Source organism: Stegodyphus dumicola, chromosome 11 (genome assembly GCF_044657685.1).
Source record: "Stegodyphus dumicola isolate Sdum_Otavi_A_Nest chromosome 11, ASM4465768v1".
In the NCBI taxonomy this organism is placed as follows: Eukaryota; Metazoa; Arthropoda; class Arachnida; order Araneae; family Eresidae; genus Stegodyphus; species Stegodyphus dumicola.
Genome location: NC_140778.1, coordinates 100,774,936 through 100,801,616, shown reverse-complemented (window position 1 = coordinate 100,801,616; position 26,681 = coordinate 100,774,936). Strand labels below are relative to the sequence as shown.

Sequence of the window (26,681 nt, the reverse complement as noted above, 5' to 3'; positions counted from 1 at the left end):
GAAGCTTTCGATTTTAATTTTAAAAGTTAGGAGCAAAAGCTAGTTAACAAATTGGCTGCAAATCTGACTGCATAATCGTTAGAGGTCAAAGAGGTGAATTTTTGTAAGAAAGAAAGTAAAGATAGGTGAAATAAAACTCTAAAATTTTTCATTTCATATACGCTGTGTATAAACTAAGAGCTATTTATGTTATGCGTTTTCGGGATAGTAGTAATGCTCGACCCTAAGACTGTACGTTATAATTTAAATGGAAAGGAAGAGGCTCCGTGTTCATGTTATAAATACTATTGAAATACATTGAACTGCGGTGCTTAACCACCAGGGTGCCGATTACTAACAAAGAATAGAAAATAGGTATGACAATCTGGCAACAATAATAGTACCTTAGTCTTGCATGTTGTATACTCCGTGATGTTGCGTAAGGTACATAAACATCGAAAAGTGAGTTTTGAGTTTGGATTACAGTAAATAAGTTATTTTAAGGATATTAAAATGTCGTCGCCAATGCAATTCGTAGAACATTACAAACGAAAACTAGAGCGATGTATGGATGATGAGAATGTGGTAAGTTTTTATTTTGTATAGACGCTGTTGTTACTTTAGAACGTCAAACGCTTCTACTCGTTGCTCAGATATTTAGATATACCTTAAGTGTTTAAATTTGTCTATACTTTCATGTTTAAAGTTGTGGTTGTCAGAAGTATAAATATGTTATAAATATCTCCGTAAGCATGCACGTGATTCTGTTAATTATTTCCGAAATGAGTTCCAAGCCATTTTAATATTTAAATTACGCTTCCAGAATAATCTGACGAAATTAAATATATTTTCATGGTACAGCATAACGGCTGCAATTTACAAGAAATTTGTGATGAATTTCTTATATTTTGGAAACTTTTTGGGAGAACAATGAAAATATTATTTGAATTTTCTACATCTTATACCAAAAGTTTAACCACGTGTATCTTTCCTTCTTTTCACTACACATAAGCATGCAAAATATCAGAAATGCCTCTTAATTTCGTCTCATGGCCAGGCATCTATAGAAAAAAATTTTCCTATTAATAAAGAAATTGAAAATGGATAATTTGAAAGATTATTGGTTAAGTCTTAATGCTTCATGGCTGGCACTAGTTATTTTTCCACCTTATGCAGTCTTTGTGAGTCTCTGGTTCTGTAGTAATAAAATTAGCAGTTTCTTCTATACATTCCATATACATGAAATTTTTTAGTGTAACATAGATCTTCAATTAAATTCAAAATTAGGAAACCTATTGAGGAAGAAACTGAATACATGCAGAGAATGAAAGTTATTTTTCAAGTAAATATTCAAAGAAAGAGAAGGAAATTTTACATAAATTAACCAGAATGTCTGGGAAGTTTTCAAAAAGATGCATAAATAATTTTTGTGTGTTGTTATGTATTGTAGCTTTTAGTGTATAATTATTCTATTATTTTTTAAGAATTAGTGTTGTAAATCACATGCATTTTATCCCATGAAATGTGTTTAGATTGTGACTTATATAGTGCTTTTTTTAATACATATTTTTAAAAACTGAAATTAAATTCAATAGCAGCCATGTAAATTTATAATTAATAACTAAGGGTATCTAACTACTTAATTTAATTATTTGTAATTAATCATAAATATTTTTTGTGTGTTGTTATGTATTGTAGCTTTTAGTGTATAATTATTCTATTATTTTTTAAGAATTAGTGTTGTAAATCACATGCATTTTATCCCATGAAATGTTTTTAGATTGTGACTTATATAGTGCTTTTTTTAATACATATTTTTAAAAACTGAAATTAAATTCAATAGCAGCCATGTAAATTTATAATTAATAACTAAGGGTATCTAACTACTTAATTTAATTATTTGTAATTAATTGCCCACCCTTAGAATTTATCTCTGCCTGTTAAATCGTGTCATTGCCTTTTATTAATCCTTATTGTGAATACAACACAAAACTAAAAATTAATGTAAAACTTATTCCTTACAGCTAGCGAGATTTAAAATAATACAAAACAACTTAACACTTCTGAAGCTTTAGTGTATTATTGAAACCTTGGTGTTATTTTGGTAGACGGTTGCACGGATGTTTGGCGATTTACATTGCCACAATTATTGGCATGGTTTTTACAGTCGTCAGCCATCTTGAAAAATGCTGTTTATACATATTTTACACATACTAAAATATTCGAAACTTAAGCAAAAAAAAATATCGTTAAAAATAATGGATTAATTTTTTGTTGAAAACGTTTTTTAAGATGACTGGCAAATGTAAATAAATACGTTTACTAAGATTATAAAATGCTAAAGTAAGGTTAAATTATTACTTTCATACAGTCAAAAGTCGTTAATCAGCACTTGTCGGGACTTCGGCAATTCCGGATTATAGATCATCAGTTTAAATCTGGTAAGATGGCATGCAGAAATTACAAAATTAAAAATATGAAACCGTAATTTATGAAATAAAGAACAATTATGATCTAAAGGGTATCAAAATTTACAAAAAGAAAAAGCTTAATATTTATTTGTTTACTTTATTAAACATTTCGGAAGCACTTCCGCAGATAACCCGGTAAATGTAAACATCGCCAACTTTGGCAATAATAGTTCAAACCTGGTAACCTATCGGATACATTCTATTTGCTTGTTTGAAGGTTGCAACCTTTTCTCTTGCGTTCATTTTGTTGAATTATCTCACTGTCGTTGTTTGCATTTGGAGATTTATATTCTTCTCTTATTTATTATTATTTTTCTGATTTTCCACGTTATTTTTTAACAACGAATAGATAGAAATATTTTCGTATAATTAAAGAAGTTTTCGTCGATAGATGCCATTTCTCGGCTCCAAGTTTTATGGCATAAAATTTTAACAAGATACTATATTGTTAATGCTTTTCTAAGAATAACTTTTCAAAGGATGGCAGGTGCGACATAAATAGCTGATTAAATTGAAATAAAAAATATTATTGATTATCTAAGATGACAGAGTAGTTTGATGCATCCCCCATGGTCATCAAAATTAGCAAACCACTGCTGGTGTAAGGAGTACAGTTCAAATAACTTGAAAAATAATAAAATATATAAAGTTTTAGTTTTATTAACAATGCTATTGAAGAAAATTTGATTACTGTTGAAGGTTATTTGTATTGTGAAATATATTATGATAAAGACAGGTTTATTTTCGTATATCACGTTTAACCGGTTAGTTTTACATCTACATGCTTATTCTCTGGGAATATTTACTACCATATACTTAATATATTGTTTTGTTTGCTAACTTGAATTTACATGCACTAAAAATCATGTTTACGGCTCGGCGGCGCGAGCTTGGCGAGTAAAAACTTCAATGGCACCAACGGGTTCTTTCCCAAAGTGCCAATAGGTTCTCTGCGGATGAAAACCCAACATTTCTTTCAATGTTAGTTGCTTCGTTTCGTGTGATAATACTTTCTCTTTAATTCTATTAAACAAGCATAATTTCTTGTTTAGTTACAAAGTTCCGCTGTTCAAGTCCTATAATTGCTGTGTTGAGAATACCGACTAACTTATCAATCGAAATGTTTTTGTTTTCAATAACCTCTGGATCACTTCCTTCACTATCGGAAGCGAAATATAATGACGAGAACTTGACTTAAATCATATCAAAGACGGAGTACATCGAGATGAAATACTACACTTAGTAAGGAATTATAAGCCAAATAAAATAAAAACATCTGCCCTGAAGATAAGGATAGTGCTGACAGATCAACTTCCAATCCGCGGCGTGAAATTGATACAGATTTTTTATTTCGAAACATACTTTCGCTTTGTAGATACAAATTACATATTAATAAATATATATCGGAAATTCTATTTGACATAATCGAAAGTTCAAGCTTACTTTTATGAAATTGCTCTAACAGTCTGCAAAAAACAATAAGCCGGATCCAATTCGAAGATTAAGGAACAACGCAATCTGCAACATTAACTAAATTAGATAATTTTAGCTTAGCTTATACCGTCCATTACACATTAAACGCGCATGCGCACAAACATATTCGCAGCCGTAAAGGTCTTACGCGCACTCGTAAATGCCTGTGCGCATGTGCAGAAAGTTTGTAGCTTTCAGGTCCGGATTATAGATCATTCCAGATTATGGGTATCCGAATTAACGACTTTTGACTGTATAATAGAATAAAAACACCACTATAAAAACATTGCGCCAACATTTAATTGGATTAAAATATTACTTAAATTGAATATCGAATAAAAAACATACCAATGTTTAAAGGAATTAAAATATTACTTAAATTCAAATACTTTAAAATAAGTTTTATAGGCTACAATTATTTAACATGAAAATCCATGTGACAATAAATATCTCAGGAATTTTTGAAAACAGTGTATTAATTTTTTAATAAAAATTGAAGTATACAATTATAAAGTAAAAGAATAATATGTACTTACATATTTTTAAGTATTTTACATGTCGTATATTGATAAGTACCACCAAAAAAAAAAAAAAATATTCTAACGATCTTCATCTGTGATCCATATCTCTCGCAATTCATTAAAGAAGAAATTAGCGCGATTTTCTCCAAAAAATAAAAATAAATTTCCTCTAACCCTTATAACAATGATTGATCTTTACATTATGGTAACTTGGCGTTTTTTTGGCGACCAACTCTCCTACAGCAACCCTCTATTTTTTTTCCCCGCCGCCATTTTGTCTTCACGAAGTAAAGACATGTTTCTTTTCTTTTTATCTACTGAACACTTCTTCCAACAATCTACTAGCCGAATTACACTTATGCTAGAAATTTTATCTAACAAAACTGCTTAATCATGACAAATATTCACTGCAAAATTGGGAAAAAGTGCACAATACCATACTCTTTACGCGTTTTTCAAAATAACACATACACATAAACCATGTACACGCCGACTTATTTTTTACTTAAAAAAACATCCCAGAATTGCACAAAAATGCCATTGCGCACACTCTTCACTATATCCATGTACACTGCTTTTTTCTCATAAATTAGAAAAATTTCACGAAAATACATGACAATTTTCTCAATCTTTAAACCCGGTAAAAAGAACATATATGAAATTACCTGATCGCGAAAAAGTATTTACCCTTTACAAATATGAACATTTCCACATATAAAATAAATAAAATATTGAAAAACGTTTACCTCTAAATCATCTATTACATTATACACGTCACCAACGAATTCATACCGCAAGCATTACAAATACTTAGTATCAAATATTTAAATTATTTCCATGCACGTTTATTTCAACTTAAAGGTATACCAAATTCCTACAAGCATAAAATTCACAAAATAACTATCATTTCATTAAAATATCACTAAACCATGTACACGTCGACTTATTTTTACTTAAAAAAACATCCCAGAATTGCACAAAAATGGCATTGCGCACACTCTTCACTATATCCATGTACACTGCTTTTTTCTCATAAATTAAAAAAATTTCACGAAAATACATGACAATTTTCTCAATCTTTAAACCCGGTAAAAAGAACATATATGAAATTACATGATCGCGGAAAAGTATTTACCCTTTACAAATATCAACATTTCCGCATATAAAATAAATAGAATATCCAAAAACTTTTACCTCTAAATCATCTATTACATTATACACGTCACCAACGAATTCATACCTCAAGCATTACAAATACTTAATATCAAATATTTAAATTATTTCCATGCACATTTATTTCAACTTAAACGTATACCAAATTCCTACAAACATAAAATTCACAAAATAACTATCATTTCATTAAAATATAATTAAATTCAAAAACACTACTTAAAATATAAATGAGCACATACATTAAATTAATAAAAATTACCTTACAATCCTAATTACTTTAAACTAAATCATTGCTAATAATAATTTTCCCAATAATACCAAATTCCTTTCCACCTTACATTTACAACAATGCATAAAAATAATATCCTCAAATAATTAAAAATACTAACTTACCTAATCTTCTTCAGAATCTTGATTACGTGGCGGATACACTTTTCTTACTTCTGTTTCAGAATCTTTAAAATCATACTTATCTTTCAAAGCAAGATACCAGGTAAAATAAATAACATAATAAAACATCTTTATTTCTCTCTCGCACAATCTTAAAAAACATTTATTACTATCCTTTTCAATACCACTAAATACCCATTTCGAATTCACTTTAGTTATGGCCATGGGATCCAAAAATTCACAAACACTATTTCACACAACACAGAATAAAGCCAAATACAAAATTGCCAGATTTTTCCCCGATTAAAGAACAGTAATTCATCCATTAATATCACATGACATATCCCATGATCTCTCATTTCCCTCACACAAAATAATGCGTAATCAGAACTGAATACTACTCACATTCTTAACAAAGTCTAACTAACCTAATCTTCTTCCGAATCTTCCTTACATGGTGGATACACTTTTATTATGGATTCAATAAAATTACTGAACAATTTTTTTTTCCGAATTTGATAGAATTTGATAAAAAAAAAATTCTCTTTATCACATCTACAATTCACTTTAGACAGCGCCATACAATCCCAAAATTATTCAACCCTACTTCACACAACACACAATGAAGCTTAATACAAAATAATATACATCCACAGATACTTGTCCAAATTCCCCCTCTTTTCCGATTAAAGAACCGTAATTCGTCCATTAATATCACATGACATATCCCATGATCTCTCATTTCCCCCACACAAAATAATGCGTAATCGGAGCTGAGTACTGCTCACATTATTACCAAAGTCCCAGGTAGTAACCTTTATCGCCTCCAAAATGTCGCCAAACTACCAGTTACCATTTTGTAAAGATCAACCAAAAGAACATATATGAAATTACCTGATCGCGAAAAAATATTTGGTTGATCTTTACAATATGGTAACTGGTAGCGATAAAGGTTACTACCTGGGAATTTGGTAATAATGTGAGCAGTACTCAGTTCCGATTACGCATTATTTTGTGTGGGGGAAATGAGAGATCATGGGATATGTCATGTGATATTAATGGACGAATTACGGTTCTTTAATCGGAAAAGGGGGGATTAAGCTTCATTGTATGTTGTGTGAAGTAGGGTTGAATAATTTTGGGATTGTATGGCGCTGTCTAAAGTGAATTGTAGATGTGATAAAGAGAATTTTTTTTTTATCAAATTCTATCAAATTCGGAAAAAAAAATCGTTCAGTAATTTTATTGAATCCATAATAAAAGTATATCCACCATGTAAGGAAGATTCGGAAGAAGATTAGGTTAGTTAGACTTTGTTAAGAATGTGAGTAGTATTCAGTTCTGATTACGCATTATTTTGTGTGAGGGAAATGAGAGATCATGGGATATGTCATGTGATATTAATGGATGAATTACTGTTCTTTAATCGGGGAAAAATCTGGCAATTTTGTATTTGGCTTTATTCTGTGTTGTGTGAAATAGTGTTTGTGAATTTTTGGATCCCATGGCCGTAACTAAAGTGAATTCGAAATGGGTATTTAGTGGTATTGAAAAGGATAGTAAAAAATGTTTTTTAAGGTTGTGTGAGAGAGAAATAAACATGTTTTATTATGTTATTTATTTTACCTGGTATCTTGCTTTGAAAGATAAGTATGATTTTAAAGATTCGGAAAGAGAATGAAGAAAAGTGTATCCGCCACGTAATGAAGATTCTGAAGGAGATTAGGTAAGTTAGTATTTTTAATTATTTTTATGCATTGTTGGAAATGTAAGGTGGAAAGGAATTTGGTATTATTGGGAAAATTGTTATTAGCAATGATTTAGTTTAAAGTAATTAGGATTGTAAGGTAATTTTTATTAATTTAATGTATGTGCTCATTTATATTTTAAGTAGTGTTTTTGAATTTAATTATATTTTAATGAAATGATAGTTATTTTGTGAATTTTATGTTTGTAGGAATTTGGTATACGTTTAAGTTGAAATAAACGTGCATGGAAATAATTTAAATATTTGATGTTAAGTATTTGTAATGCTTGAGGTATGAATTCGTTGGTGACGTGTATAATGTAATAGATGATTTAGAGGTAAAAGTTTTTGGATATTCTATTTATTTTATATGTGGAAATGTTGATATTTGTAAAGGGTAAATACTTTTTCGCGATCATGTAATTTCATATATGTTCTTTTTACCGGGTTTAAAGATTGAGAAAATTGTCATGTATTTTCGTGAAATTTTTTTAATTTATGAGAAAAAAGCAGTGTACATGGATATAGTGAAGAGTGTGCGCAATGCCATTTTTGTGCAATTCTAGGATGTTTTTTTAAGTAAAAATGAGTCGATGTGTACATGGTTTAGTGATATTTTAATGAAATGATAGTTATTTTCTGAATTTTATGCTTGTAGGAATTTGGTATACGTTTAAGTTTAAATAAACGTGCATGGAAATAATTTAAATATTTGATACTAAGTATTTGGAATGCTTGCGGTATGAATTCGTTGGTGACGTGTATAATGTAATAGATGATTTAGAGGTAAAAGTTTTTGGATATTTTATTTATTTTATATGTGGAAATGTTCATATTTGTAAAGGGTAAATACTTTTTCGCGATCAGGTAATTTCATATATGTTCTTTTTACCGGGTTTAAAGATTGAGAAAATTGTCATGTATTTTCGTGAAATTTTTGTAATTTATGAGAAAAAAGCAGTGTACATGGATATAGTGAAGAGTGTGCGCAATGCCATTTTTGTGCAATTCTGAGATGTTTTTTTAAGTAAAAATAAGTCGGCGTGTACATGGTTTATGTGTATGTGTTATTTTGAAAAATGCGTAAGGAGGATGGTATTGTGCAGTTTTTCCTAATTTTGCAGTGAATATTTGTCATGATTAAGCAGTTTTGTTTGATAAAATTTCTAGCATAAGTGTAATTCGGCTAGTAGATTGTTGGAAGAAGTGTTCAGGAGATAAAAAGAAAAGAAACATGTCTTTACTTCGTGAAGACAAAATGGCGGCGGGGAAAAAAAAATAGAGGGTTGCTGTAGGAGAGTTGGTCACCAAAATTTCGCCAAAAAATCGCCAAGTTACCATAATGTAAAGATCAACCAAGTATTTACCCTTTCCAAATATGAACATTTCCACATATAAAATAAATAAAATATCCAAAAACTTTTACCTCTAAATCATCTATTACATTATACACGTCACCAACGAATTCATACCGCAAGCATTACGAATACTTAGTATCAAATATTTAAATTATTTCCATGCACGTTTACTTCAACTTAAACGTATACCAAATTCCTACAAACATAAAATTCACAAAATAACTATCATTTAATTAAAATATCACTAAACCATGTACACGCCGACTTATTTTTACTTAAAAAAAATCCCAGAATTGCACAAAAATGGCATTGCGCACACCCTTCACTATATCCATGTACACTGTTTTTTTCTTATAAATTAGAAAAATTTCACGAAAATACATGGTAATTTTCTCAATTTTTAAACCCGGTAAAAAGAACATATATGAAATTACCTGATCGCGAAAAAGTAATGAACATTTCCACGTATAAAATAAATAAAATATCCAAAAACTTTTACCTCTAAATCATCTATTACATTATACACCTCACCAACAAATTCATACCGCAACCATTACAAATACTTATTGTCAGATATTTAAATTATTTCCATGCACGTTTACTTCAACTAAAACGTATACCAAATTCCTACAAACATAAAATTCACAAAATAACTATCATTTAATTAAAATATAATTAAATTCAAAAACAGTACTTAAAATATAAATGAGCACATACATTAAATTAATACATACATAAATACCCATTTCGAATTCACTTTAGTTACGGCCATGGGATCCAAAAATTAACGAACACTGTTTCACACAACACAGAATAAAGCAAAATACAAAATTTCCAGATTTTTTCCCGATTTCCCCCCTTTTCCGATTAAAGAACCGTAATTCGTCCATTAATATCACATGACATATCCCATGATCTCTCATTTCCCTCACACAAAATAATGCATAATCGGAACCGAGTACTGCTCACATTATTACCAAAGTGCCAGGTAGTAACCTTTATCGCCTCCAAAATGTCGCCAAACTACCAGTTACCATATTGTAAAGATCAACCGTAACAATTTATAAATAAATCTTTGATTAGGAAAGCCAGGTTGGCCAAAATAAGGTCTCAAACGGCAATTTTTTTATTCCGATACCAATAATTCTTGGTAATTGCCAATAACAACATTCATCTTTGAAACGGATACAGTGAAAAGTCGTTAATCGGGACTTGGGCGATTCCGGATTATCGATTTTTCCGGATTATAGATCATCAGTTTAAAACTGGTAAGATGGCATGCAGAAATTATAAAATTAAAAATATGAAACCGTAAAATATGAAATAAAGAACAATTATGATAGGGTATTAAAGGGTATTAAAATTTACAAAAAAAGCTTAATATTTATTTGTTTTCGTTATTCAACATTTCTTTCAATGTAAGTTGTTTAAGTTGCTTCGTTTTTTTATGTGATAATACTTTCTCTTTAATTCTATAATTCTATAATTCTTTCTCTTTAACTCTTTAATATCATAATATAACAATTATGATAGGGTATTAAAGGGTATTAAAATTTACAAAAAAAGCTTAATATTTATTTGTTTTCGTTATTCAACATGTCTTTCAATGTAAGTTGTTTAAGTTGCTTCGTTTTTTTATGTGATAATACTTTCTCTTTAATTCTATAAACAGAATTAATTTATTCTATAAACATAGACCTAGAATACCTTTCAATTGTTTATTTTTTTGAGGTCTAGCTAGTTTCTGGATAGCCTTGATTTTCTGTGGATCAGTACCGTGACTGCCGGAGTTGATGATATGTTCTATGTATTTAATGCGAGTCTTAGCCAAGGAACATTTGAGGTTTTCTGAAAACTTTAGATCTAACAATTTTGAAAAAATGGTGTCAAGATGTAATAAATGTTCATTCCAACTCTCTGAATAAACTGCTATGTCATCGATGTAGGTTCGAGTGAAATCTTTGTATTTAGCAAGTGTTTGGTTCATCACTCTCTGAAATGTTGCAACGGCGTTGCATAGTCTGAAAGGCCTGACTTTAAATCGATGCTGAGCTGCGTTTTGAAAATGTTAAATCTTGACTTTCTCTTTTCAAGGGTCTGGCTCAATATCCCTCGAGCAAATCGATGGTTGATATCACAGTGGCTATGCCAATATGGAATAAGAGTCCTTTGGAATTTTCCATAAAGAAATCATCCGATTTCGTAACTGCATTAAGGGATCTAAAGTCAATACATAGGTGAAGTACCAATTTTCTTCCTGACACAGACAATGGAATTTCTGCATTGGTTTCTTCAATCAGTCCCATTATTAACAATTTTTTTATTTGTTTGTCTGTTTGGGAATTCAGTGCTTTTTGGATTCAATAAATGTATGGCTTCTTTCATTTGGTGTCATTTAATCTTATTTTATGTTCTCCTACTTTTGCAATTTGGACCTTATTTATAAATACGTTGTCATATTTTCTTAAAGTTCACTATGTCATTTCTTTAATCATCGTCTAAATGCATTATGTCTACCTTGCAAAGACGAAAATGATGGCATCTCCTGCTGCAGCTGGCCATTCCAAACAAGTTGCTCTGAAGTTAGGCAGCAGAAAATCAGGCTACCAGCTAGTGGAGCTTTTTTCAGAGGGATATGAATGCTGTTGGCATAGCGAACCAAAATTGCTCTTAACAGAGCTGAAATTTCAAAATCACGAGAGAAGATTTTTCACTTTCCACTGCAAACTAACCACAGATGAAGGACTCCCATGTTCCACTTTTTGTAGGGAATAAAGCAATGTTTCTTCTTCAGACCACTATGAAAGAAACAAAGACTTGAGAATGGCAAGTGATTGCAGGTCACATTCAGCTTTCCCGAGAATTGCTAAGTGGTTGTTAATAAAAAAAAACCTTTTCCCAAGAACTTCGGGGTGATCTTAAAAAAGTAAATGAAGGTATTTCAACACAATGCTGTTATGGAAAACCGGTTAGACATTAACCATTTGTGTCATTGCATGTATAGAGATCAGTAACCATTCCTTTCTTGCCAATACAGAAATACACCACGAAAGCTATTTTGCCAAAGCCGCTACAGAAGACATGTACCATATATCATGCTACATATTTAAATAGTATCAACCAGGAGGGTTGCAGCGCACTCATATATTACATTTTATTACAACATATTTAAAAATAGTAATTCTCTGTATGTACTTTATTATATTCTAAAGGAAGTGTATAGTTTTCACTAAATGCATGGAATTCCATCTTAGAAAAATTTATAGTTGAGAAAAAGAATCTAAAAACAGCCAATCACGTATGTTGCCACACTGAGTGTTGAAATATTGGTATGCGAGACATGCAACTGCATAGGGGCCCAAGGCCTTAGAGGGCCCTTACATGTTCCGCTAAATTCGATTTACAATGTTGGAATTTAGAAAGTTAATAGAGTAGAATAGTTATTTTTGCTTCCACAGAAATTAGCATTAGTTCCTTTAGTTTGGGCAATATTCAGGAATATTTAAATAATTCCATTTAATAATTGACTGCATGGTTAATGTTAATCTGAAATTAAAGTTTGGTATTTTTAAATTAATGACAAATGTGCTCAGAAAGAAATGTGAGTTCTATAAGTGAAGTGGAAATTTTTTATTTAATTTCTATACACTATGATATTAAGACTTTCGTAAAAGGTTAAAGTTTCTTGGGAGTTTTTTTTTGAGTAAATTTCAATTAGTACCCAGATTTTTAAATTAAAAGCATTTCCTAACTTTAAAAATTTACCAGGTAACTTAGCTATTTTTTAATCTTGCATTTTATTTAATTAGTTTTAACAAACGTTATGCATTTTTAGAATTTAAAACATCTTCACAGTTTGCCAAAGCATACTGAGGAAGACTGTATATTTCGCATGATAATTGAAATCCTTGTGTATATGTATTTTTTATGCCATTGTCTTAGATAGTAAATGATAAATAGTATAAACTAAAATTTTGTCGTGATAATACAGTCAAAAGTCGTTAATCCGGACACGTCGGGACTTCGGCGATTCCGGATTATCGATTTTTCCGGATTATAGATCATCAGTTTAAATCTCGTAAGATAGCATGCAGAAATTCTAAAATTAAAAATATGAAACCTTAATTTATGAAATAAAGAACAATTATGATCTAAAGGGTATCAAAATTTACAAAGAAAGAAGCTCAATATTAATTTGTTTACTTTATTAAACATTTCTTTCAATGTAAGTTGTTTAAAGTTGCTTCGTTTTATGTGATAATACTTTCTCTTTAATTCTATAAACAGACACGATTTCTTGTTCAGTTACAAAGTTCCGCTGTTCAAGTCCCGTTAATTGCTGTGCCGAGAATACCGACTAACTTGTCAATCAAAATTTTTTCGTTTTCACTAACCTCTCTGTCACATTCTTCATGTCTATATCCATTTTTTGCAGCAATTCCACTTTTTGTGTGATGGACATTGAAACAGACTTTCGTTTTGTACGATCCTTTGGGAGCTCCAGAAACGGAAATTCTATTTGACATAATCAAAAGTTCAAGTTTACTTTTATAAAATTGCTCTTACAGTCTGCAAAAAATAATAAACCGGATCCAATTCGAAGATTAAGTAACAATGCAATCATCAACATTAACTGAAATAGATAATTAGATAATTTAAGATTATACCGTCCGTTATACATAAAACGCGCACGCGAAAACGTAGTCTGCGCTTGCGCAAACGCATAAGCGCAGTGGTAAAAAGTCTTACGTGCACGCGTAAACGCCTATGCGCATGTGTCAACGCGGCGCATGCGCAGAAAGTTTTTAGCTTTGAGGTCCGGATTATAGATCATTCCGGATTATGGGTGTCCGAATTAACGACTTTTGACTGTACATATTTAGTATCATTTCACAATATGATGAATAATATGGTCAAAATTTTTAATATATATATATAATTGTCTATAATTAAAAAAAAAAATAAGAAATGACTGCATTCATACTCCCATGAAAATTTTACACTTTTTTGTGAAAACTTATGCAGATAATACATTGTTATTATCTCTTGAGATAATTCCAGTGTAGGAATTTTTCTGAGGCAGGTAAAATAGGAGATGTGCAGTCTGTGTAATCTTGGAAGCCTAAATGTATTTCTGGAAACAGGAATGGCAAGGGGCTATTATAATTTGAATTAACTGAAGTAACTGGAAGCAGTTCTGTTTGAAATGTGATTGCCCACAGCAGTAGATTTGCATTTGATTTCCCATAATGAAAAGGGGAAAATATTTTCAGCTGGAATTCTGACAAACCATGTTAATGCCCCCCCCCCCGAAACACCAATGCCCAGGGATCAGTCTTGGAAAATAACTGATTTTGCAAGTATTGTTTATTTTGCCGGCAAATAAAGAAATTTTTAACAAAAGTAAGACAAAGAATTCTTTAGTATTTGAGTTCTAAATCAGCATCATCATCATTTACTAAGTGAGTAAGTTGAAAGAGATGTTGTAATTTTCCAAATTTTACAGCAAAGGCAATTTTTATTTAATATATTAAAATATACTGACTATTTTATCAACTAGATATTTCACTCAATGGAAGATACATAAAATGTTATATTTTCTACATACACAATCCTGTCAATCAGTATGCAGAAGTTGTTTCTACTAAATTGCCTGCTTTTTTAAACATTTTATAAGGGTTGTTCAAATGAAAATTTATGAAACAACACTATGGATATACTGAAGTCTTTATTCACACGTAATCACCAGATGCCTGAACACAATGATCCCACTGTTTCAAGAGCCGAAGGATTCAATCTTCCCAGAATTGCCATGACAGGAGCCAGCCCTTCAGTTCGTTGTCCGAGTTGAACCACTTACCACCAAGTCGTTCACCTTGTTGATAAGTTTGGGCATGATTACCATATTTGAATGCCTTAGTCTCAAACACTCCAGGCCTTTACGAAAATTGGCTCTCCACTTTCTCACGAACTTATTGGATGCACTGTCTACTCTTATATGACCATCATCGGGCGATGAATATCGGCCTGTTTAAACCCTTCCATAGTCAGAAATCTGATAACACCTCACTGCTCCTCAGTCATCGAATTTTGCAATATGAATGCCGTGAAGTCCTCATACGCACGCACTGGCCCATCAATTGGACGGAACACACAACTGCCTACTTCTCTCTTGTATCATGTGCAGTTGTTCACGTATGCGCACAACTACATTTTCGTCCTTAGGTGCCTCACTGTTATGCTAAAGTGGCAGATTTAAATTTCAACCAGTTTGTTGGTTACGACATTTTGTACCTTTTCATTTGAATAACCTCTGTATAACTGGATGTGTACATTAAAAATCAATATTTGAGGAAATTACTCCGTAAAAATCCTTTTCGAGCACTCTTTATTATGCAGTTATTAAATTAAATTTTCCCTCTTTCCATATCTTGTGACAAAGCTCAAAATTGATATATTCAGCCTGTTTTCAAGGTTTCAACTTCCACAAAAGAAATACTTGAAACTTTTTTAGAAAAATTGGTTACATATGAGAACAAGTATTAAAGTATTAAAATTTTTCTGTTCTTTGTAATCTAACACAGGATGTAATTTGAGAACTTTTAACAACTTCTCTTGCTTAGCCTCCAATTTTTGGCAAACGTGCTGGGTTCTTAGAAGTTTGTGTTTTCCTTATTTGTAACATGGATACAAACCAGTTTCCCATAGAAAGTCCACCATGAAAACATTTCTTCCCTTAGGCAGATAACCTTTGTGCAATAAATAATTCAGCCTAGTCTAAGTTAGTCATGGGTTGCTATGCAGCTAGTCAACTAATGGTCTCTAAAATTAATTGAACAAGAAATACATGAAAGTTAGTTTATTTGAAGATGATAAAGCACATGACTATCTTCCAAATGGGAGGGATACCATCATTAGGACTTTCTAAGGGAAACCACAAAAACTAAATATGCAGCCAGCCGTTTGGGATTAGATCTAGATCAGAGGATCTTAACCACAGTATTCAAAGGTCTTAATCATTTGAAATGCATGAAAGAATTAATCTGCTATATATTTAATTTCACTCAAGCTGGTTACTGCTGTGCATTAAAGTTCAGGTGGTTAGAAAAATAGGGAATTTTCATAGAATTAATAAATGATTTTGCAGAAATGAAATTAGCAAGGTGAAAAGTTTAATAAATCAGAGTTTTTTAATGTTATTGACAGGGACTTTTATCATCAGTTTTATCAGTTACATTGTAGAGTCATCAGGCTGTCGTACTGTCGAAACAAGCAGTATGAAATATCAATGATGCCCTCATCAGTATTCAAACTCTGAACATTTTGATGGGAGCATGACGTGCTTTCCCATTACTCCCCAAAGGTACAGGGTAAGCAAGGAGAAAATAACTTTACAACATTAGTCAGCTACAGTATTACCTTAATTACCAAAAAATTAGAGTGATAGAAAGAAGAAAATTAAATACATAGAGGAATTAAATGGGTAGAGAGGGAAAATTTCAGCAAATGTGTATTTCACAAAAAAATTGTATGTAGCCGTAAAATTTTTTTTTACGAAATTTCCAATATAAATGCTGATTTTGAGGCTAGACAATACAAATTTTACATTCAAGAAGGGCTTATATTTTCTTTATCTTTCTTTATTTTTGTAAATTTGTGAATAATTCATATTTGTGAGCTAAATAATGGTACAAACTTAAAATATTTCTTTTTATATGTTTACCTATTCTGCTATTAGTCTGTAACTTAAGCAGTCTTTTATTTATTAAAATAATAATAATAATAATTTATGATAAAGAAGCCTTAGGTTGATGCAAATTTTGTATAAAATTTAAAATTAAAATTTTATATAATATCTCTCTTTAGCCTTATATTTTATGTTTCTTTTTAATTCTGTAATTTACATTACATGCTTCTTTTTCATATAGATATGTTTATTTGTCCTTGATACAGACCTAATGAAAGTAAAATCTCATAAAAATCTGATTCTTAAAAATAGCAAAACTATTAAAAATCAACTGATATCAAGAATGAGGTTTCAACTTTTCATTCTTTGTTGACCTAAAAATTGAGAAACGGAAAAGAGAGGGAGGGACACTTCAAATTTTTCTTGCAAAAAAAAAAAAATTCAATTATGTGTTTCCCAATTTAATGCCCTTTAAGCATGGGTTTATATTGCTTAGTAATTAATTAACCCTAACCCAAGTCATTTTTAGTGAAAAGCCATCGATTCCCACTTTTCTTGAAATGCTGTAAATCATGGGGAGTGGGGCCTAGAAATATGATTTTGCATAAGGGCCCACAAGCTGTATTTACACAACCACAGCATAGGACTTTGATCTTCCATATGCCCCTTGCAGCAATTCTCAGAATATTGTCATTTAGCAAGGGATAAACATCATTATCGTTGAAATTTACTCACTGTTGATTGACTGTTGAAGTTAAGTGTTTTAACAGCAATGAAGATAAGTCTTAAAATTCAAATCTTTTAAAATTCAAATCTTTAGCTCCTTTTTTAATAACCCTTAAAATTTAAACTTTTAGCTTTCTTTTTAACAATTTATCTAATAATATAAATTGAAAGGTATTTAATTTATAATAGATAATTTATTGTTGATAACTTTTATCATTTGCATCATATTGTTTTAATTAGCAAAAAAGATTTCCAAGTTGTAAATTATGTATTTGATGCAGAATTTTTTTATTGTTTATTTGGTACCTGCTTATTATAGCAGGCCCCAACTTTATGCAGCTATGATTTCAGAAGACTCATAAAGCGTGAATGTAAAAATAAAATGACACACAGGCTGTTCACACATTTTTAGTTGATTTTCATTATATTTAAACAAATATTTTACCTAAAATTTTTGTGTTATAAAACCTTTATTCTTCACTATCTTTCTCCACCACTATTTCCAAAACAATAAAGCCTTTTGTATTATCGGAAGAGGTACTTATCCCATTCCGCTTGAACAATTTTCCAAAGTCCAAGATTGCTTTTTAAAAGTCTAAAAGCTCAAAATCCCATAGTGATACATCAAAAGATTTTTTGTCTTGATACCCATTTTTTTCCCCAGGAAATTAGCAGAGTGTTTTGACATATCTCTGTTTACTTTCTTTTGGTGTAGTTCAACTGATTGATCATACTGTGTGTAAAGAAAAGGAATTTCATATTTGAAAATTGGGTATAAAATATGTTTTTGATAATACATGGAGTTGATCTTAACATTTTTCTCCACTCCCTTTACTTTTAATTTGCCGTTATATCAAAAACCATCAACAGCCATAAATGCATTTGGAAAATTTTCTTTAGATTCTTTGAACCATGTTTTAAGACTTTTTTTATCTTTGATGATAATAAATAGATCTCTTTTTATTGCAGTCATTTAAATGCACCCAAGATTCATCTGTCGTGACATTTTCCTATTTTTGTCCAGATAAATGTTTCTCATAAAGATTCTGCAGTGTGTTCTGTGTTCGATGATATGTCATGTGAAAGACTGCACATTATGTTTTTTCAACTTTTTAACATTCAAATCAGCATTAACCACTTATTTTTATTGTTGAAACAGAGCATTTTAATGACTTAATGGATTTTCTTTTAACATTAAAGATCTTACCTTTGCAACATGAAAAAACATGGCATTCACATCTTTATTTGATAAATTAAAGATTGTTAACCGCATATTCACAAAAAAGCAAGGTATATTTGGGGGGGGGGAAAGCAATGTGAATAGCAAAAATGAAATACGATGCTAATATAAGGACATGTGGCAAGATATCTCAGTTTATTAGCGATTCAATCTTGGTGGCCGCTATAATAAGAAAGTACCTTTTATCTTTATCATATTTTCCATTTCTTCATTTTTAAATATTTTTTTTTTTTTTCTCTGGTGCATATGAGATCATAAACTTCTGAATGTAATTTTTTGTATTTTTTCTCTCTTAGGTTTTGGATACCATTTATAAACTTGGAAAAGTTCCTCTCCCAGCTGATGTCTTACTGGTAATATTTGGCTAGAAATTATTCAGTATCTTTTTTTGTAAAATTCCAGTGTAAACAATTTTGATGGGTACTTTTAATTACGGTACTTTTCTGTTAGAGCAGTGTCAGTTAAAAATGAGTCACTTTTTTTTTTCCCCCACCAATTGTTGCCATGTATAAAATTGTGAAATAATAATAGAGTTCAAAACACTAAAAAAAATTAGTTTCGTAAAAACTAAACTTTTTAAAATTTCTTAAAGTAAATTTTCCTTTGTAATAGTTTAATCTACAATATTCTACACATAAATAAAAAATAACAAAACTAATTCAATCTAAACAGGTGGCATAAAATTAAAAATATCATTCAATATTGCAAGACAAATTTCAGTTTTTAAGTATAACAGATACCACATAAATTCTATCAAATATGACTAATTGGTTGCAAACAGTGCCCAGCTGACATCTATTTCTCCATTTAGCACTCCACAGTTTAGGTATGGTATCTAGTTTTGGGGTCTACAAAACTATTACTGTGATTTGCAGTAAAATGTTTACTCAGCATTTCTCAATTCATCTTTCTTATATCCTTTCTAGCAGTCTGAAAATATAATGCTGCCATATGTGATGTTCCTGAATCAATATTGTAGCACAACGATCGGGAACGGCGACCCGAAAACATTCTTTGTTTTCTTAGCATAAATGACCGAATACCCATTGTCCTTAAAGAATGGTGGCAGATAGCTGAACCTCCTTAAGGATAAAGTTCAGGTGGGTGGTCTGGATCTGGCCACTTGTAGGAAGGCAACCTGGAACCTGACTGTTCTGAATCTGAAAGGTTGGTGAAGCTATAGGGTGGATGATGCGAATATAAAGTCTCTCACCACTCCAGCTCAGACATAGGCCTCTTCGTGGCGCCACTATTTAACCTAGTTGAGGCCAGCTACTTAACCAGGGCTTACTATGTTCGGGCGAGGAAGGGTTGTGTTGAGGGGGGTCACGGGTCTGGTTCCGAGTACAGACTAGGTCCTCCTCGCAGCATTAGGTTTCAAATGGTGGCTCGTCGTCTTTACGACGCAAAAGCCAAATCTGCTATATCAGTGAGTGTGTCTCGAATCTTACGGACAAATTTAGAGATCAGATTTGCTGACGAATCCCACATGGCCACTGGGAGTGCAGATGCTGATTAAGTTGAATGGGCCTTATTTTATAGTTTGTGAATGAGTGGGCTGGCAACTCAGTGACGGCCTGTTAGGGTATCAAATTGTGGCTTGGCATTTTAGTGACGCATAGGCCCCCACGGTTATGACAGCTAACCTTAATGGTTAGTTTGTTTTTATACCGTGGTTACTAGTGAAGCTTCACTTTATATCTTATCCTGGGATTTCATTAAAATCTCGCATAAGCCGGCGTTTGGTATGCGTTGACATTGTACGACTTGGAGCCCCTTGTCTGGCCTGGTCCTCTTAGTATTTCGTAGGGCTTTTTTGGAGTCGGTGGCGCATGCTATAGACTCTGCCACGGTCTGTTGAGCTCCTGCGCGCTCATGACGGTTGTAGTAAATACCACCTAGACGATACCATAATTCCCTAATAAACAAGTAATTTTGCACAATGGGGGTGTAGTTCTAGTCTTAGTTGTCCCTTAAGAACATGTCCAATGTTCTTTTCCCATCATTCAAATTCACTGCAATCATGCAGCCAATATGCCATAATAGGGTTTTCATAACATTCAACTACTCAGGTTACCAAAAATGAAATAACAATTTAGCGATAAATGAAACAACAACTTTGTGATAATCCAAGGGTGCCCTTAAATATACTATAACCTTAAACTTATTTAGAATTTTTTAATCCATCTTTCAACCCACAAAGAGGTTACAACCTGTACATTGAATACTGCTGTATTAAATAATGTTAGAGAAAAGCAAAATCTAAATATCCAGAATTCATCTTTAATTAAAATTTCTTATGTGTTCCTTTTTCCTATAGTTTTGATATATTTTTCTTTCATATAGGAAAGCGGTGTGTATGCACTTATGAGGTACATAAGAAATAAGGAGGGAAAAGTTGGATATGAAGCAATAAATCTTGTAAACAAGTGGAAGTCTGTTATAATTGCAGCTGCAAAAGGTTCTGAACCTTTATCTGCAAAAACTGTTGATCAAGTTGTGAATCAGAATTCTGAAATACGAAGCTCTAATACACCTTTGAATTTTGTTAATAAGCTCCCTGTTACTACTAACCACCACTCAAGTTGGGAGAAGGTTTGTTTTCAAACTAATCCAGTAAATAAATGGGATAAAAATGACTCTTTATGTTCAGCTGGAATTTCATATGAAAATGAACAACGTTCAAGAAGTAATTCTTTTAATTCCCGCCAAGAAAACCATCTTAAAATTTCACATAATTCAAATTTGGATTTTTGTGATAGCCTCAGCCAGTCATCAAATGTGCATTTAATTACTAAAGATACTGAGGATCAACCTTCAAATGAAACTAGTCATTGTGCAAAAACACAGATCATTGCACCATATTCTATTGATTTGAAAGAAGGTATGTTTCGAGCCGTTAAAATTAAGTCTGACAAACCATCAAGGCTTAGTATTTTGAAAGAAAATTGCTCTCAAATAGAACTCGTTAACTGTGAGATAGACTATTGCAGTAATTCTGATTATAAAAAAAATATTCCGTCCAAAAAAGATGCAAATAAATTTGATGATAGTAAAAAGTGGTTAAATAGTGTACATAAAAAAGAAAAAGAAAAAAGTAATTTGGATAAATCCAAATTACTGAACAGCTCTAAAGGAGAGAAAGATGTTGTGGAGAAAGATAGTAAATTGCCAAAAAAAGGATCTGAGAAAAATATGATCGAGAGCGATAAAACACATGTGAAGTCTGAGAGAGATAAAACACCTGTGAAGTCTGAGAGAGATAAAACACATGTGAAATCTGATAAAGCTAAAACACCTGTGAAGCCCGATAAAGATAAAACACATGTGAAGCCCGATAAAGATAAAACACCTGTGAAGTCTGATAAAGCACCCGTGAAGTCTGAGAAAGATAAAACACCAGTGAAATCTGACAAAGATAAAATGTCTGTGAAATATGACAAAGAAAAAATACCTTTAAAATCTGACAAAGATAAAATATCTGTAAAACCCGAAAAAGAGAAATCATCTGTGAAATCTGAAAAAGTGAAAATATCTATGAAAACTGAGAAAGAGAAAACATCTGTGAAATTTGAAAAAGAAAAAATGCTTTTGAAATCTGATAAAGATGAAGTACCTGTGCCATCTCAAAAAAGAAAAAGGGAATCCAACTCTGAATATTTAGATATGGTAAAAAATGGAAAAATTAAAAAAATTCATAGTTCAAGCACAGAAAGTTCTAATTGTCTAGTAAGTTAAGATTTATTTCCCCCTTTTGTTTTATTTGTTTCTTTTCTTTTGCTTCTTTTTAATTTTTATGTACACAGTAAGTATGTAAGCTGCCTTTTTTTTTTTTTTTTTTATTTGTATAAAAAAGCACTTGTATACTGGTAATATATGCCAGCATTTAGTGCAGATACATTAAATTGTGATTATGTGAACTCTCTACATAAAATAGGATATTTATATGACACTTAGTACATTAAATAAAGTATTCTGTATACAGCAATACATTATGTATTATACTTCTAAGATGTAAAATTTCTTAGGCACTGCAATGTATTTTCTCATGCATATGGAATTCTAAATTCTTTTAATTAAAAAATGTAAAGGAATTTAAAATTTTAACTTAATTCATAAAAGGCAAATGAGAAAATAAGAAAATTCTCAGGTTTTGTCATGTGCAGCATAGCATACTGTTTTCAACTATAATAAAAATACTTCCTTTTCTAAGTATTAATATGACTGTACTAAAATTAGTAATTTCCAAGCAGTTTTAGCATTACTAGTGTTAGGAAAATAAAATTATATATTTTCCTAGCGCTAATGTCAGATTATTAGTTTCCGAGCAGTTTTAGCTTTGCTAGTCTTACATGTAGCGGCACATGCTGAGGTAAATTAAAATCTCTCAGAGCAAGAGAACTGTTATAATATGTTAATTTGTGAGAAGAGAGTAAATGCTGGAAGCTAGAGTGAAATAATGTTTATAAAGAATATGGATGTGGAAACAAAAATATCAAATTATCATGTATGTAACCATTGATATACAAGAATTCTTTCTATTGTTTTTGTCATCATCAAATTGAAATGTAAACTGGGTATTTGAGAGGATATCACGTAACCTGAGAATACACGTAAGGCTACAAAATGGGCATTTTCGCTCCTCAAATTTAGTTGTATTAGTCAGAAAGGAGTATGTAATTGTATGGGAAGATAGTATTGGGTTTACAAGAAATGTCCTGTATTGGCTATGATATGAATTGATGTCTTTTTTTTTTTTTCCATTCAAAACAAGTAACTTGTAAAGATTAAGGCTAAATTCCCCCCATTGCTTGTATGAACTGCAGGTAACAAAGCATGGCTGTATATTTAGTCATATTTATCATTTTGCTGTATATGCTTTGAGACATTAGGATGTATTTAACTTAAACCTTATCACATTTTATATAATGCTTACAGCTTCTTTGTAACATAGCATCTCAGCTGCAAATAATGTTACAGATGATAATTATTCCACTCTGATTTAGACTTATTTTTGAGTTTTGTTTTTCTTTCATTGATCAACACTGCAATAAATGTTTTTTTCCCCCTCCCATCTCAGATTAATTCTGTCAGTAGAAAATACAGCTAATGGCTTTTGAATTGCAATCCTATCATGAAAAACTGTATGCAGTCATTGGTGTGGTGAAAAAGTTCTATCACCATGAAAAAGTTCTATCACCATGTCTTTTTATGACCTCTGATGGAAATCATTTGTAGGACTTTTTGTTGCATTATGGTCAAATTAACTATTGAGCAATCATAAGGCATAAGGTTGCATTATGGTCAAATAAACTGTTGAGCAATCATAAGGCATAAGGTTGCATTATGGTTTTGTTTGACAAAATATTTTAGAATATGCCAAACGTAGTATGTCAGGGTTTTTGGATCTGACAACTTGATGTGAGGGTTTGGTGCTTCCATGATCTTTTAGCTTTGTATCATTTCTCATACTGAGGCATTTTTCAGTTACTTAGAAATTCCTTCGAGTGCATGGCTGGGTTTGTTGGCTGTAAATATTTTGCAGTGTAGAAGCAATTCTTTTTCATTCAATCTGATATCATAGCATTTGTATAAGTATGCATGTTTCGGTTTTGTGATATTGAAGAATGCGATAGGTGTACTAAAGAGTGTCCAATCCTTTCTGCCTATGTAATATATGTATGCAAGTATTTTAATAATTGTGATCAATCTAACATGCAAAATATGTATATTTTTATATATGAAAAAGAATTTAATTTGTAAATAATTAATGATTCATGTTCTCTAGAATGGCATAAAGTGGAAGCTGCATCAAGTGGAAGTTGCTTTAAGTAGGGAAACAACACTAAGTGAAATTCCTCTAAATGAAAATGGCAAAAGTGCAAAAAAAAGAGGTAGGAACTCTTTTTCTCATTTAAGCCAAACTAAATTATTATTGTGTTCATTAAAATGCACTATTTTGATTAATACAAGATTTATTGGAAGAATAAATTTTAAGCTATAACCAATAGAAGTGATGACACTCCCGTATTATCCCATTAACTGTGAAACTGTTGGTAATGTAACCGAGACTTGATCTTCCTTCCCCACTTTGTTTTTGTGAAGAAGGGTATAAATTAATGATTATTGCTGTGTTTTGTTTGGGGAAAGGAAGTGATTAAAATTTGGGACGTACGTTCCACAGAAGAGCAGGCAATAGATTATTTTTGAAGGTATGTGATGTCACAATAATAATAATAAAATGATACAATATGGTCAGCTGAATATGGCTCACAAAACAGAAATATTGGGTTTAACGAATGTTTCCTGCCATCGCAAATATTGTCTGCACAAACGATATATTTTGTCAATCCATGTTTGGCATATGAAAGAAAGAGATATTCTTAAGGACACTGCATTGTGAAATTTGTAAAAAAATATCATTATTATTAAGGTGTCTGAAATGGAACTATCACAGTACCAGATTGGTACGCTTACTTCCATGCTTACTTCCAGTTTTGATGCAAAAAGTCAGCTACCGAATATCACCATATCATGTGTACAGTACCAATGTTATATCTTGTAGTACTAATGTTGTATCATATGAAACTGTGTAGGTTTGGTACTGAAAATTCAAAAACAAAGACTATGACATTCCTGAAGCAGAGCGCTCTGACCTAATGTTAATTAGGCCCACCTGCAAGAACTTGTTGAAGAAGATCAGTATGCAACCAGTGGAGAGCTTGCTAAGGAGTTAGACGTTACTGTCATGCCCATTAGTTTTGCTATGCATTGCATAAACTTGACATTCAAGTTTAATCGCTGAGTGCTGCATGAGCTGACTCAAGCAGATAAGGACAGATGTGTTTACGCCTGAACTAATCTGCTCAAATATCAATACGATGACAAAATTCTGGAGCAGATAGTCACTGTGGATTTACTTTAACACCACAGGCCAAAAAGGAGGTTGGTCTGTGCCCCGTGAGCCCATCAGGAGCATCACAAACACAATTTAACTAACAAAAAAATCATGCTTTGTGGGATTGCCATGGTATTATCCACAAAGAGTGTCTGGAAAAAGGTAAAACCCTCAACAGTAAGGTGAACAGTGATATGCTATTCTGTGTTGACACTGCTATCAAGGAAAAATGTTGAACTGAGTTTCAGCACTAAAAGGTAATTTTCCATCAGATAATGCGAGATCATATGTGTCTGCATTCACCGGCTGGACCTTGCACGGACTCAAATTGGATCTTTTGCCACACCCACCATATAGCCCTGACATAGCTGCTTCAGACTTCTACCTTTTTTTATACTTGCAGCTACATATTGTTGGTACTATCTTCCATTCTGCACAAGTCATCCACAATGAATATGATCTGTTTTTGGACTCGCAACCACCAAGTTTCTCGGCTGAAGGGTTTGATAAACTACCAAAACATTGGCAGAAAATCATAGATTTGGGTAGCGATTACTGCCTGCACCAAAGGTACTGCTTTTATGTTTTTTTCTAACTTAAGAACTTATTTGCGGGGAAACTTTCATAACAACCAGAGAGATTAGAACTGTTGATTTAATTTTTTGGATGAAGCTGAGAGTAGTGCAAAAAATTGGTTGCATAACCAAAAGAGTATAGTTGCTGTAGGTTAAACATAAATTGGTACTAACTGGGTAAGCATAACTAGATAAACATAAACTGGGTGCTTTCCTTAAGCTCTACAAAACAACGGAGCAGGATATGTCAACCTATGGCATGTGAGGAGAAACATATGATGAAGATGGATAGCAGATGATCAGGTTGACTGGTATAAATTGCTGTTTTAGGTTAGTAGAGTGTATTTGGCTATTTATTTAAGTCAGCAGGTATTTGACTGCAACCATTCCATGTGATACTTCATATAAATGCTGTCCAGAACATTCTACTAGATTCCTATTCC

At 31.7% G+C, this 26,681-nt stretch overlaps 1 protein-coding gene across 4 annotated transcripts in view; it reads left to right on the top strand.

Annotated features, from left to right (window-relative positions):
* Window positions 1-384: 384 nt before the first annotated feature.
* Window positions 385-26,681, top strand: part of LOC118202421 (uncharacterized) — a 62,051-nt gene continuing 35,754 nt past the window's right edge. For all 4 annotated transcript variants that reach the window (XR_015044080.1, XR_015044079.1, XR_015044078.1 and 1 more), the window contains exons 1-4: window positions 385-564; window positions 19,062-19,118; window positions 21,112-22,494; window positions 24,554-24,659. Coding sequence is in view for 1 of the 4 variants with exons in the window: in XM_085827024.1 (XP_085683150.1) it covers window positions 493-564; window positions 19,062-19,118; window positions 21,112-22,494; window positions 24,554-24,659 (1,618 nt within the window). In the remaining 3 variants the exon portion in view is untranslated. The remainder of the gene's footprint in view (window positions 565-19,061; window positions 19,119-21,111; window positions 22,495-24,553; window positions 24,660-26,681) is intronic.